This window comes from Montipora foliosa, chromosome 4, assembly GCF_036669935.1.
Source record: "Montipora foliosa isolate CH-2021 chromosome 4, ASM3666993v2, whole genome shotgun sequence".
Lineage (NCBI taxonomy): Eukaryota > Metazoa > Cnidaria > Anthozoa > Scleractinia > Acroporidae > Montipora > Montipora foliosa.
The window spans coordinates 25,702,783-25,716,349 of NC_090872.1; the positions used below are offsets into that span (position 1 = coordinate 25,702,783).

Here is a 13,567-nt window from a genome sequence, read left to right on the forward strand (position 1 = left end):
AAAGTGTAGTTAGCCGAACCGTGAATTGAAAGCGAAAATGTTAAAGAGTGCTTAGACCTAACACTGCAACGAGCGCTGTTTTCTTGACACGATCTCGTGAAAAATGTAGGTAATCTAGCCGTAAAATTCACAATTGATCACTACTTAATTCGCGAGTCACGCTTTAAGAACGAGGAATACTGTTTTGAATAAATTACATTCTTCAACTTGAATTTATTAGTTTCTGCGTAGCACGTAGCCAGCTACGCAGAACTTTATTCGAGTGGCAGGGTACGTGGGGCTTTCGTCGGTATCATTACACAAATGTCGCAAATTTTTAAAATGATTTTCCTCAACTGTAAAGCTTTTCCAGCGTCGGAAAAAAACAAAACTTTCCTCCGCACAACAGCACGTGAGCTTGCGAAAACCAAACCTTCACTAAGTGCCCCGCGAAATAAGCCAATCGGAGCGTAGATTACATTGCCGCAACCTTTTTTTAGTAGCCAATGAAAAACGGTGTACTGTCGAACTTTACCAGATCTCACATTTCCAGTGACAGAGTGAGATCTGGGTACGAGATTACTGGGTACCCAAACATTAGAAAAAGATGAAACAAAGAGGTCGGGGAACTTAAACATTTAGAAAACATACTATATTCGCGCTGCAAGCTCGGCAGTGCAAAATGCTAGCCCACTTTTGCCACCAACACGACCCAGTAAATTCAGTGTCTGTTTGTGCCAGTATTTGCTTGAATTCACTTTTTTGGAATTGGCGCCACCCTAGCTCAAATAAGCACCTTCCCCCGAGTACAATCGTAAAGTACGTCACGTTTTGAGACGAGCAGAATATTTCGCAAGCCAGGACAGTGGTGTTTCCTAGATTTCTAAACTAATCATCTCTAATGGAGAAAAGATACTCACCTATATAAATGTGGTTTGTGCCGGAAGAAAAGTGAAAAGGGAAAACAGGGCATGCGCACTTTCGGTTTCTGTCCGAATCTCAAAAAAGTCGACGTCACGTGCATGCTCCCCAATACCGCCAATACGAATCAGAAAAGGAAGAAGTCTAACGCAACCTTTTTAAGAAGGGTTTTAATGGTAGTTTTTTCTGTTTTAACAATACAGAAGAAGTTTCATTTCTCACTATACTTTTCTACACCGCCAGAATATAAAGGCTCGTATGCCGAAACACGCTCAGCGTGGATGTAAAAATTAGGTTGAAAGCTTAAAATTAACCGAATGAAATGGATTATAGCATTGGATAACCGTAGAACCAATCAGTTACTCTGACTACTCTTGCTGTATAGACGTGATAGCTTCGACGACCGTATGGTGTTTTAAACAGCATAGCCTGTTGCTGATTACAGGGGAAGCACGAGTCCAATCCACACAGACTGAAAACGTTAAGAAATTGAAACTGAGCAAATTAAGGACAATTTGAGAATCAATCAGTGGCAAAAAAAAACAACAACTAAAAATCACATGTTTAAGCTAAAATGATTACGTTTTACGAAAATGCTTATATACTTCATTTTCGGCAACACCAAAGTTGTTTTTCTAATGTTCATCGACCACATCTTCAATCGATTGTACCACATTAATTTGGTCGATGAGGCCTTCGTTGTAAAACCCCTCCAGAGCCTTATAGCGGAAGAAATTTTTGATGCTTTTCAGCGACTTCACGCCAAGAACTCTTTTCTGGACTTTCTCCTCAGTAGTTTCCCAATTGAACAAACCAAACAGCGCCGAATGCTGTTTTTTGGTAACAATTCTCTCTGGAGCGACTTTGAAATCCAGTTTGTAGAGGCAGTACATACAGTCTACGAACTTTCCGTCTGGGGATTTTCCAAACGCTATCATCCCGTACCTCGCACCAGAATCACTAGCCGAGTTGTATTTGAACTCCACAACCTTATACGACCATTCACTTGTCCACTTGATTCCATTCATTTTCTTTCTCATGTCGTCATCGATTCCCTCGTAAGCATCATGAAGATGATCAAGGAAGCCGTGGATATCGGCAATGGCAATTCCTTTGGATTCCATTACCTGCGATAAGATAAGATAAAATTTTTCGAATCCATTGTAAATAATCCAGATCACAAGCTACATCAACTCCTCCCACCAACGTTCACTTGTAAATATAACCTTCGTAATCCGCGGAAATTTGTCAATCCAGCCACGCGCACCAAGCGTTTTTCATCAACTTTCATAACATCAATGTGCAGACGCTACTGAGCTGCTGAGCTACTGAGCTGCTTTAGTATTAGTTAGTTATTATGGTTATAAATTTTTTAGAACTTATATTTTTAGTATTTATAGCATATATTACATAAATTTTTACAATTTGCATTTATACAATTATACTGTAATTTCATGCAAGTCAGCCTTAGAGGCTGCTATATGAATCTTTAATAACCTATACCTATACCTATACCTATAACCGGAAGTGGTTTGTTTCGCCAATATATGATTGCCCCTCTCTCAACAGCTGTGGCTAGTAGAACGCTGCTCTGGTAACAGCAGTGATCACGAGATGACGGGATTGGGGTTGTACGGATGGCGCAGTGGTTAGAGCACTCGCCTCCCACCAATGTGGCCCGGGTTCGATTCCCAGACTCGGCGTCATATGTGGGTTGAGTTTTTTTGGTTCTCTACTCTGCACCGAGAGGTTTTTCTTGGGGTACTCCGGTTTTCCTCTCCCCTCAAAAACCAACATTTGACTTGAATTGCGTTAATTGTTAATTTCAGTTTACAGCGTCCTCAGTTAGTGCTCCAGCGCTAGAACGACTAGACACTTAAATAAAGTTATTTTTCTTTCCTCTCGAATCCCGTTAACGTTTTTTTCAAGGTTTCTTTTCCGCAATTGCTTGAAGTGCACTCATTGCCACGATTGCAAGAGATCCAAGTCATTTAGTCAGGGGTTATAACCCACCCCCATTGGGAAATTGGACGGTACTGAGAAAAACCTGCCAGTGCTTGCACCAGCTTTAAAGAGAACGTCCACTCCTACAAAAAAAAGGATAACTTTAGATCGTAGTATGTAAAGTCAATAATCAAATTTGTTCGATGATTTTTCAAAGAGAACGTTTGTATTAGGAAAGAATGAATCGTTAACTTTTGTTTTCAATTTCTCGGGCCGCCATCTTGAATAATTCTGACGTGTTTCGGTTTTGACTCAAATTAATGCAACCTTGACAAGTGCCAAGCATTCATGATGACGGCTCCCGGGAAATAAACGATTGCGCAATTTATTTTTTACTAACGCAGGCGCTCAATTGAAAAATATTTCAAGCAAATATGCTTTTGAAATATTATTCTTCCGATATTAGGCTGGCTTAGAGTGATATGCAATCTGTCGTCCTGAGGAGGAAAGATTGCGTGACGAGTCACAAGAATGACTGCGCAGGCGGCTACCCGGCTGGGAGCAAACTCGTATGTTAATGAAACAAAAAGTAAGTCCCTTACACTTCATACCTCACAAGCCTCGTGCCATTTGTCAAACAGTTCACCCTCCATTTCTCGCTGCACCTTAGTAGCGTCATATTGAGAGACTTTCACACTGTGGAGACCTTCCTTCACTTTTTCCAAGGCTCGGTTCATGGTTTCCACTGCCTGTACAGTTTTGGACACTCCTTCTGCAATGGTAACTATCTACGGGGGTAAGAAAGAAAAAAAAGGACACATTGATTTGTCGCTGAGCTAAGTTCTCCTTCATTTTAGCCACGCAGTAAGTGAAAAGTTACTAGAGATAGCACGTCACCTAAGGAGCTAAAGCAAGCGCGTTTTTTGAGACGCGGACGGCAACCGGAAGTGAGTTGTTTTTCCTTTTAACTTGCCTTCATACAACCACATTTACATTGCTAAGTATCTTTTCCCCATTAAAGATGATTAGCATAAAAATGTGGGAGACACTACTGTCCTGGCACGCGAAATGTTCTCTTCTCGTTGCCGGCTGCATCTCAAAAACGCGCGTGCTTATTAAACTAATTTACATACATTTAGCAATTTGAGAAGAATTCGCCGAAATCGCCAAATTCGCCAACTTGGCTGGCCACCACGCATTGAACTAATTTACATAGATTTGGTAATTTGACAAAAATTCGCCGAAATTGCGTATTCGCCGAAATCGCCAGATTCGCCAACATGGCTGGCCACCACGTATTGAACTAATTTACATACATTTGGCAATTTGAGAAGAATTCGCCGAAATCGCCAAATTCGCCAACATGGCTGGCCACCACGCATTGAACTAATTTACATAGATTTGGTAATTTGACAAAAATTCGCCGAAATTGCATATTCGCCGAAATCGCCAGATTCGCCAACATGGCTGGCCACCACGTATTGAACTAATTTACATACATTTAGCAATTTGAGAAGAATTCGCCGAAATCGCCAAATTCGCCAACATGGCTGGCCACCACGCATTGAACTAATTTACATAGATTTGGTAATTTGACAAAAATTCGCCGAAATTGCATATTCGCCGAAATCGCCAGATTCGCCAACATGGCTGGCCACCACGTATTGAACTAATTTACATACATTTGGCAATTTGACAAGAATTTGCCGAAATCGACATATTCGCCAAAATGGCTGGCTACCACGTATGGAAGTGTTTTACATACATTTGGCAATTTGACAAAATTTCCCCACAATCGCCATATTTGCCAAAATTGTCGGCGATATATATTTTGTTATTTTTGCCAATTTTGTTATTGGGCTCTTTGAACTGATCTGATGCGATTTCCTGAGAACGCTTCTTCACTGAATTCGTGGTTGACTTCGCGCCAATATGCTTACAGCGCAATATTTTTACCTCCTCTATCTTAATTTAAACCCAACCAAGAAAAGCGAGTTTGGGACTAAAATGGGGACTAAAAGCAACAGGAGATATTTAGTCTGCGAAATACTGACCTGTGACATGGTTTAGCTGAGTGTGAATCACGGCAAACCAACTAACAAAAAAAGTAGGGTTAGTGCGTCTTTGGTCAACAACAGTACTTCGCTAGCAAGCTGCTTTTGAGACCAACACTGTCTATTTTCCGCTTTTGTAGTAGAACTTTCGATTTCGATTTGACCATATAAGGGATTATCATAAATAACTGTGAAATGTAATAGTCCCCTACTTAGCAGCTTAGATAGGTTTCGTTTTCGATTTGGCAGTGAACTCGGCAAAAGCGGAAACTTGACGCGGGGATGATCATTGAAGCAGCTTTCTAACTTGTTGACTGTAGCCGGGCTTAATTCAGACTCTGTGACAGGTTTGTATCTCTCGCAATATTTTCAGTGTTACTTTATGCTTTATGTTATCCAAGTTTGTGTCAGCCCTTGCTGCCCCAACGCCAACAGTACAATATTGTCTTTATAATCTTTGACTCTTTCTTTTCCAATTTAAATTGAGGAAGAAGCCACCTCAATTTCAATCACGAAAGTAAAGCTTTACAAACAGGACGAGTATACAAAAAATATCATTAGTAAGTTTCTGTTTTTCAATCACTCCTTAACTGAAATTTTAGACTCAATCAACGGCATAGTCGATATGGAAATTTTGTAACGATAATTTTTTCGCAATTTTTTTATAAGCATTAACACTGCCGTGCATCTCTGTATCACCCGCTTCTGTTTGTGCCGGCTTTCATTTTTGATATGACCTCGTCTTCCTTAAACGAAGAAATATATAGAACTGAATATTTCGGGAAAAGACTTCTGGAGTCACTGAGATCGCCTCGAAACCTTTACAATACTTTCTTTTGATTAGTTGTAGGTTAGTTATTTCTATTTTATTCCGAAGAACACTGTTTGTACCGGCCGTAATTTTTGTTATTTTATTTTCGCGAACTCGTGTTTTCTACACTGAATAAAACACACGGAATCTTTCAGTTTCGAATCATTTGGAGGGGGGAGGGGGGAGGGGGTTTCTTGATTAATTCTCGCTTGTTCTCCTGACGTTTTCATAAGACCTCCGGACCCTTCCGATTTTCTGAGAAAAATCGGAACTAGAACGGAGACAGCCACAGGCGTTTGCTTCTCATACAAGGAAATGGTTGAGTCAGTACAGTTTCGACTTGCCAGACCATTAAAAGAAAATTATTTATGCATGATCGATTGCCAGGACGCTTCAAATCATCATCTTCGCTTTGTTTTCATGTAATTTTCCGGCGTGGCAGTTGTAGTGGAGATTTCTTCTGTGTATTGGAAACAGGAACTGGTCTGCTGAAACCTAAAAATTTTGTGTAAAAGAGAACAGGATATCGTATTAATTATCTGGAACTTTTTAATCCATGTTTTTTTTTTTTTAGTTCCACGGAAACATTTCTTGCACTCCTGTTTTTTTCCGGTTACCGATAATTCGTGATTGAGGCTCGAATACACGTATGCTCAACAGGGAATTTCCCATTTTTCTAAGAAAACGAAAGAGGTCCTGCTCGCTGGGTTGACGACCTCACCTTCCGGGAATCTGCGGTGAAAATATCGATCAGATATTTAAGTGATCCATCACACTTTCCGACATGGAAATAGCTACCATAATTCTTTTAAGCGCACTGATATTGGATTAGATAGCCGAATGGAACCAGAATGATGTTCAAGTGCTAGTCACCGTGTTTGTCAAAATCGCGTCATAATAATAATAATAATAATAATAATAATAATAATAATAATAATAATAATAATAATAATAATAATAATACCAACTTTATTCATTCAATACAATGAAAGGAAGAGATACCAGAGGTTATCCCTCTGCGAGAGTATCCGCCCGGATGTTACTGATTGATCTAGAGTCGATTTTTAGGAGGGAGGAAAACCGGAGTACCCGGAGAAAAACCCTTTGAGTCAAATTGAGATCGACTGAAACTCAGCCCACATATGACCTCCAAGCTAGGGTTAAACCTGGGTCGCAGAGGTGGGAGTTGCGGCTGATAACCACTAAGCCATCCTGACTCCTAGTCTTGTTAATACAATTTTACACAATTTTGTTTGTCAGACAGTGTATTAATTTTTTACTCTCCGAAAAAACGGGTCAGTCAGGAAATAGGAAATTAACAATTTTTGAGGGTCGGACTTGAATAACAAAGTAGCCAACAACACGACTCAAAGCTTTTCAGCCTGTTTGCACTAAGTAGGGGTTGGGGCGGCCCTGCCCATTCTCCGCGCGAACAAAACCGCCAGCTATGCAGGCTAAAACAACTGAGGCCTGGTCTCGGCATGGTCTCGGCTCTTTCTGTAAAACGGTAAAGGGACACTTAACCATTACGGAGTGCCCGCCCATCGAAGCTTACGCTTCAGGTGACCGCAAAAATTCATGCCTGTAGACCATGAAAGTACAGTGGACGAACAAAGTAAATTCTATTCTTGTAATGATTCCTTTGAATTTTTTTCCAGTGTACTAACCTTGCTTCCTTCTTTCCATATAGCTTGTGTATAACACACCTACTACACCTTTTTATCATGGGAAACGTCGAAACTTCAACTTCTTCTCATGTTGTTAGCTACAGAGGTAGGCGCACTTGATCTTAATTTCTCGTTTTAACTACTTTTTTGCAAAGCAGTTTTAACTCGGTTTTTATTCACCGATATTCACCGAGGCTTCGGCGAATAATTGTTAGATGTTACGTATATTTGAACTGTGGGAATTGATATACATGAGATCATCGGAGTTAAGCAGCAACATATTTTTAAGCGAAGAAACCTGAAAAAATTCAGCCTTTATGCCTTACGGAGCTTGAACCCATTCACAACCACTCGATTGTGCAGCACGGCTTACCAACTCACCTATTGAACCAAGCTGCATGGTAACTTCCCGGGGTAACATGTGAAAATGTATGATTCATTAACCTGCGTAGCAAGCGTTTCGGTGGGGCACAGAAGAGAAATATTGAGAAGCGGGCTTTTTCGATGTTTTGACCGAGCAAAAAATGGGGCAAGAGCAAAAATGAAGAGAGAGGGGAAGGGGAGAGGAGGGAAGGAAACTTCCCTCCTCTCCCCCTCCCCCTCTCTTCATTTTCTATTCGGTCAAAAGTTCTCTTCTGTGAAACCCAACGGAAATGCTTGCTACGCAGGCTAATGATTCATCTACCAGGGTTAACAGTTTTCATCTCAGACATTCATTTCAATACCCAAAATGTGGCACCGGTTTGACAGTCAATCATGACCACTCCTAGCAATATAGCGGTACAATTGTCAAATAAACGTAGTTTAAATGGCCTAGCTCAAACAAGTCTTCTGTGGCTCAGTGGTAGAGCATCCGAACTAGTAATCCGGCGGAAGGACTCGTAAGTTCGACTCCTGCATTTTTTCCTAGTATCCACGAGTCACCAAGGTTCGATTAACCAGCCGTTTTGTGCTCCCGCGTTCCTCCGCCCACACCACGGCTGGATCACTGGTTCAGCCAATTGTAATTTCCACCAATCAAAAAGTCGCATGCCTGCCAAGTACAAAATACAATTGCCACGGGTGCTTCGTCATGTTTCCATCCAGCCGTTCGTTGGGAGGAGGATGTTAACCGCATACCCAAAACGGCTGGAAATCGAGCCTGCGAGTCACCGGCGCCATTGAAGAAATATCATCTTCAATATATGAAATGTTGAGCATTTTGGTAAGCTAAGCAATGAATTGGGTTTTAAGCTAGTTATATAGGTTCCTTGTCATAACGTCCAAGTCAGAGTCCATGCTGCATGACCTTAATAACCGTAAATGATCTGATAAATATCCCGTCTCTTATAAACGCCTCCTACCCATTAAACGCCTCTAGAGTGGTGTAAAGTTTGAAATAGACGCCCTCTCTAATAGACGCCCCCCTCCCCCACAAAAAAAAAAAGACAATCTAAAAATCGAGAAAACGCTCTATAAAGCAAAATCACGCAAATTTTTTAACACCTTGGATCAGTTGGACAGCAAGGGCTTACGCATTGCATCCTGTTCGATCTCAAGTTCAAAGTACGGATACCGCTCTTTTGTTATTTTCTTAATTTCTGTGGCCAGAATGTCGGCAATTTGTTTCTTTCGGTTTGTTCTGGCTCGATAGCAGCCGCTGTTATTCCTTGAAGGAATAACAAGGGCGAAGATTCATTGATTCAGAGCTTCAAGAACGGCCAACCATGTGAAGAGGGATCGGAAAAGTTAAAGCTCTCTTTACTGGATAAGCCAACCTCCCAAACCCTTTTCTGGTCATCACTGAGTCGGATGTCGACGAAACCAATTGTCAAAACACTGTTGACCCAGATGACGAGGAGGAACATTGATAGACAACTATGAACTTGCTGTTTTCGCCGCATTGATATAGTACGGTGGCCCACAACTGTCACGGCAATAACAAATACCGTAATATAGAACTATAAACTTTTATTTGGATTTTAATAAATGCCCCTGGCGTTTATTAGATCATTTACGGTAATCAGCATTCTATATACGTCTTTTCATAGCACGTTACAATACAAACACAAAAAACTTATCGACGTCAATTGGGTCCGAGCGAATATTTCTAGACCAGTGGCTTGCTTTTGGGTCAAAGTTAATAAGGGAGCGCTTTTGCTTAGAAACTACAAAATTGTAGTTCAGTTTCATGTGATTCTAGCAGCTAAATGTAAGCTGTTCTTGAAAAGTCCTCCTTTTTTTCTCCACATGTATCTGTATCAGCTATTGCAATCATATTATTAATTAACTCTTGGTGTTCATAACAGGAGTCGACCCAGGTGCAGCACCAGAATATCTTCACGAGATTTTTACAGATGAAGGACTTGCATATTGGAGTGCGAATAGTGCCCGAGAAAACATGGAACGAGCCCTTTCAAGGGTAAAAGTCTGCAAGCAGGACGCTGAAACCGTCCAAAACAGACTTAGACATGAATACTTCTCTAAGTGGGACGAAACTTGTGAAGTCACGGAGGCCAGACAGATGTCTATTCACAATTTAGAAGATCTCGTATCCAAACTGGAGGAGCAGTATCGGGGTGTCGACTTCAACATCAGAAGGAAAATTCAAGGAATAAAATGGGCGCCGAGTTGGTCTCATAAAGTTTTCGAGTTTACATTTGGTGACAATATTGATTCTGGCGAAGTTTATTTTGGAATCGTTTGTCTGGCAAAAAGTCCCGATGGCCAAAAAGTCGATGCACTTAGCTCTCTATACAAGCTCAACTTCACACTAGCTCAGGAAAAGGTCATTACGACAGAGACTTTTAACTTTCTAGGATTTATACCAACAAGTAGCGAAACATCCGTTCATTACCGCAGGAAGAATCTGGGGTATTTTTCGAAGAAGCAGATCTCAAATTTTTGTCGTATGAAAGCCATGGAAGCCTTCAAAAGAAAAGGCTTCATTCATCATGTGCCCTACGTTTCGTCGCTTTCAGCTATAGATAAGTAGTACAGAAATACGACATGTTTCAGTTTAGTTAAGTTGACGGGACGGAAAAGATAACGGTTTGCTAGGAGAGTTTTCTAAGTTGAGCAAACAGCTTTAGTTTCCTGTTTGTTTCAGGATTCTGTTCACTGTTACAGTATATTTTATACATAGTCACTAAAATATATATATAAGTGTTAAAGCCTTATTTTTCCTTTTTTTGTATGCCCATTAGCTATTGGCTGCAATTGAAATTGCGTGGCGTACGTATTTTGTTTTGCGTATACGTTTTTGATGGCCTATGGATTTTTTGGGGTAGGGAGTTTTTTTAGACGATTTTTTCATTAAAGTTTGGTTTGTTTTGAAATACTTGGTCGGAACCTTTAATAACAGTAAGTCTTAACTTAAGTTATTCTAAACTAGTCGTGATTGTGCTTATAGAGGATGTTAGCATCGGCAACGAGTGTGAGTTCGAGAGCAAGTGCAACTTGTAGTCGTTGTCGAAGTCGTGCTCTACGTATTTAGGTAAGCGTATAATACGAGTTCCCGGAGTCTGCAGAAAATACTATTATGGGATGAAGTTCACATTTCGGCATCAGTTTTGAATGAGTTGCTGGTGTTTCCTCCTTTTCTAGTGATGTCCTTTACGTTAAGCGGCGAAACGTAAACGCAATTTCCTTTGACATACTTGTGCTTTTCGCTATGACTTTTCGATGTAAAGTCGTGGCATTGGCCAAGTTGCCGGGAGGAGTTGAGCACGCCGGACTGAGCAGTACGGATAGGCAATAATCACAATCCCAGAACTCGTACTCGAAAACACTCGTTGTCGATGCTAACATTCTCTTATCACTTGCTGCAGCAGTTTGGCTTTGTATATTAAATCAAAAATAGATAGCACTGTTTCCAGGTTGTGTGTGTGTGTTTTCACAGTTTTGAGTCGCTTTTTACGATTCATCTCGAAATATGAGCACCTCATGCCAAATTTTGGACCTTTAATTTAGAACACTACTTCCAGTGGTTTTTCTTCTTGACTCGTGCATGTGTAAAAACGAGTTTATAGTCATCTCATGGAGCTGCCGGTATGCAAATCGTGTCTTGCTCACTCACTCACTCACTTAAGGCCGCCGCACACTAGCCGATTTTTACAGTGAGTGTCGGATCGTCCTTTCGCTAAAATTTCACTCACTGTAAAGTAAAGGAGACGCTGTTGATCAAAGATTTAACGAAGCCAACCTTAAATGAATATGTCAGCAACGAAAAGCTGTATCTTTATTAGTTTTTATCACCTCCATTGTTACTTAATAGTTTATAGTTAATAAGTTACTTAGTGATCCTGTATATTTAAACTCCATTTTTGTATTAAGCGTCACTTGTGAAGATGTATGCAGACGAAACGTTAAGTAAAAGATAATCTCAAATGAAGCGTTTATATCTGATGTTCGTCACCACTGTTTGTGTCGTGTGTGTTATTTCTGATAAAACTGAGATGGCAAAAGAAAAAGAGTAGTTATACCTAAAAAATCTGGACTCTGAAATTATCAAGAGGACGAGGAAAATGAAGAATATAAAATGCTGAAATATGTCACTTGGGTTAAAACAGAGAATTAAAACGGGAAAAGTGTGGCTTTATCAAATGGTTTGATATAGAGGATATAGACTTTTTTCATAATGGTGGCCAAATAAAATATTCTTTAGTTTTAATGCTAATGAGCCTTTCTAGCCTCGCTGCGATGCGCAAAATTCAAAAGAATGAGGCAAGAGAAAATTAGGGGACAGAGAGGTAGGCTCAGGGCGTCGGCCGGGATATGTCATGTCCACGAAAGTTATTTTTAGACGAGCGGAAGTTTTTGTTCTAGCGGAAGTCTGTCTTCCGAGACGTCCGCATGCAGTCTTTCCTCGCTCTCAGATTCTTAGTGAAAAGAGAAAATGGCGGCGCACGTGGAAAGCTGATAAATATTTATTTTCTTTCAAACATCAGACCGAGGTTGGCCTGCATGCGGATGTCTCGGAAGACAGACTTCCGCTCGTCTAAAAATAACTTTCGTGGACATGACATATCCCAAGGGCCGGACCGGGAGCCTCCCTCTCTGTCCCCTCATTTTCTCTTGAATGAGGCCAGTAGGTCCAATTAACATAAATACACAATAGAATATTAAATCGGTCGCCATTTTTGAAAATGGTCTATTAGACGGTGGCGTGGTGGCACTTGTGTTACATACGAAAAATACGCCACTCGGTTCCGGGATGTAGAGTTCGTACTGATTTTACAAGCTTTAGTTCCCGATAAAACACTCCCGTCCATTTAACAACAAAATACAACATGAGTTTTGTGGGATATCAGTAGCCTTTCTTGCTGGAAAGCCAAACATCGTGATTCCCCTGCGTTCACAGCACGGGGTGTTGCTGGACGGTCTCCAACAACTCTACAGACATTCCAACCGTAGCCCTTTTGAAGGAAAATGAATAGCTTTTTTAGCCTGCGTAGCAAGCGCAAGGGGGAAGGGAAGCTAAGCGAGTGACCAAGCCTTTTCTCCCTCCCCAGTTCCCTTTCCGCGCGGCTTGGTCGCTCGCTTCGCTTCCCGGCCTCTCCCCTTGCGCTTACTATGCAGGCTAGGGGATTTTTTTTATCGCCGAAGGCACTCACACGAGCGCCCAAGGCGCGAGCCTTTAGGAGGGTCTGGGGTATCCCCCCTCCCCCCGAAAATTTTGCAAATTTAGTTCCTCTTAAGTGGCATTTCCAACATTTCCTGAATTTTGACCTCATTTTTGTGGAATACAACACGGGGTGTTCGATGGAGGGACTGGGCGAGACATTATAGGATAAAAAAGTGTAATACGTAACGTTTTACATTCAGATTGCAAAAATTACTTAAGATAAGCCTTTTTTTTTTCCTGTTTCAGAATTTCATGATAAATCGGGAGAATCTGATAAAAATCGGGAGCGCGGGAGACAATCAAATCAGGAGACTCCCGATAAAATCGGGAGGGTTGGAATGTCTGACTCTGTCACAGGAGATCAAGGCTATTTCTGCGAGAACAGGATGCCGTCCAAACGCTGAAATCGTATGACATGACGACCGATACTCACCGTGAATAACACAACAATAATAAAAATTGCAATTTTATCATTAAGCACGAAAATGCTTAACTGGTTGATATACTTAGTATCAGGTAACGTTTTTTCTCCTTGTCTTTCTTAAAATGGATGGAGCTGATTATTACAAGAATTCCTCGATGGACA

The 13,567-nt window shown here is 40.9% G+C and overlaps 2 protein-coding genes and 1 long non-coding RNA gene across 5 annotated transcripts in view; 1 reads left to right on the forward strand and 2 right to left on the reverse strand.

Moving 5' to 3' along the window:
- LOC137999130 (uncharacterized) overlaps positions 1 to 942 on the reverse strand; it is a 1,403-nt gene extending 461 nt beyond the window's left edge. The window contains exon 1 of the long non-coding RNA XR_011122899.1: positions 570 to 942. This is a non-coding gene — a long non-coding RNA (uncharacterized lncRNA). The remainder of the gene's footprint in view (positions 1 to 569) is intronic.
- A 112-nt stretch (positions 943 to 1,054) lies between these two features.
- LOC138000440 (uncharacterized) lies at positions 1,055 to 5,054 on the reverse strand. Its single transcript, XM_068846858.1, has 3 exons — positions 4,899 to 5,054; positions 3,456 to 3,632; positions 1,055 to 2,027 (listed from the first exon to the last, which is right to left on the reverse strand). The coding sequence occupies exons 1-3, from the start codon at positions 4,905 to 4,907 to the stop codon at positions 1,536 to 1,538; spliced, it is 678 nt and encodes a 225-aa protein (XP_068702959.1). The 5' UTR covers positions 4,908 to 5,054; the 3' UTR covers positions 1,055 to 1,535.
- A 93-nt stretch (positions 5,055 to 5,147) lies between these two features.
- On the forward strand, positions 5,148 to 11,220 carry LOC138000439 (uncharacterized). Of its 3 annotated transcripts, XM_068846857.1 has the most exons (4): positions 5,153 to 5,245; positions 5,390 to 5,458; positions 7,400 to 7,482; positions 9,665 to 11,220. In XM_068846857.1, exons 3-4 carry the CDS (start codon positions 7,434 to 7,436, stop codon positions 10,348 to 10,350), a joined length of 735 nt encoding a protein of 244 aa, XP_068702958.1. In that variant the 5' UTR covers positions 5,153 to 5,245; positions 5,390 to 5,458; positions 7,400 to 7,433; the 3' UTR covers positions 10,351 to 11,220. The 3 variants fall into 3 exon arrangements, with proteins under 3 accessions (XP_068702955.1, XP_068702958.1, XP_068702957.1); XM_068846854.1 differs by lacking the exon at positions 5,390 to 5,458 and having other exon boundaries at positions 5,148 to 5,245; XM_068846856.1 differs by lacking the exons at positions 5,153 to 5,245; positions 5,390 to 5,458 and adding an exon at positions 7,177 to 7,324.
- Positions 11,221 to 13,567: the final 2,347 nt, after the last annotated feature.

What these genes read in the sequence shown, in the direction of transcription:
- LOC138000440 (XM_068846858.1), bottom strand. An exon ending in AATGGCACGAGGCTTGTGAG is followed by an intron (nt 2,028 to 3,455) that starts GTATGAAGTGTA and finishes ATCTTATCGCAG; the next exon opens with GTAATGGAATCCAAAGGAAT.
- LOC138000439 (XM_068846854.1), top strand. Translation starts at nt 7,434, where the DNA reads ATGGGAAACGTCGAAACTTCAACTTCTTCTCATGTTGTTAGCTACAGA. An exon ending in TCATGTTGTTAGCTACAGAG is followed by an intron (nt 7,483 to 9,664) that starts GTAGGCGCACTT and finishes TGTTCATAACAG; the next exon opens with GAGTCGACCCAGGTGCAGCA.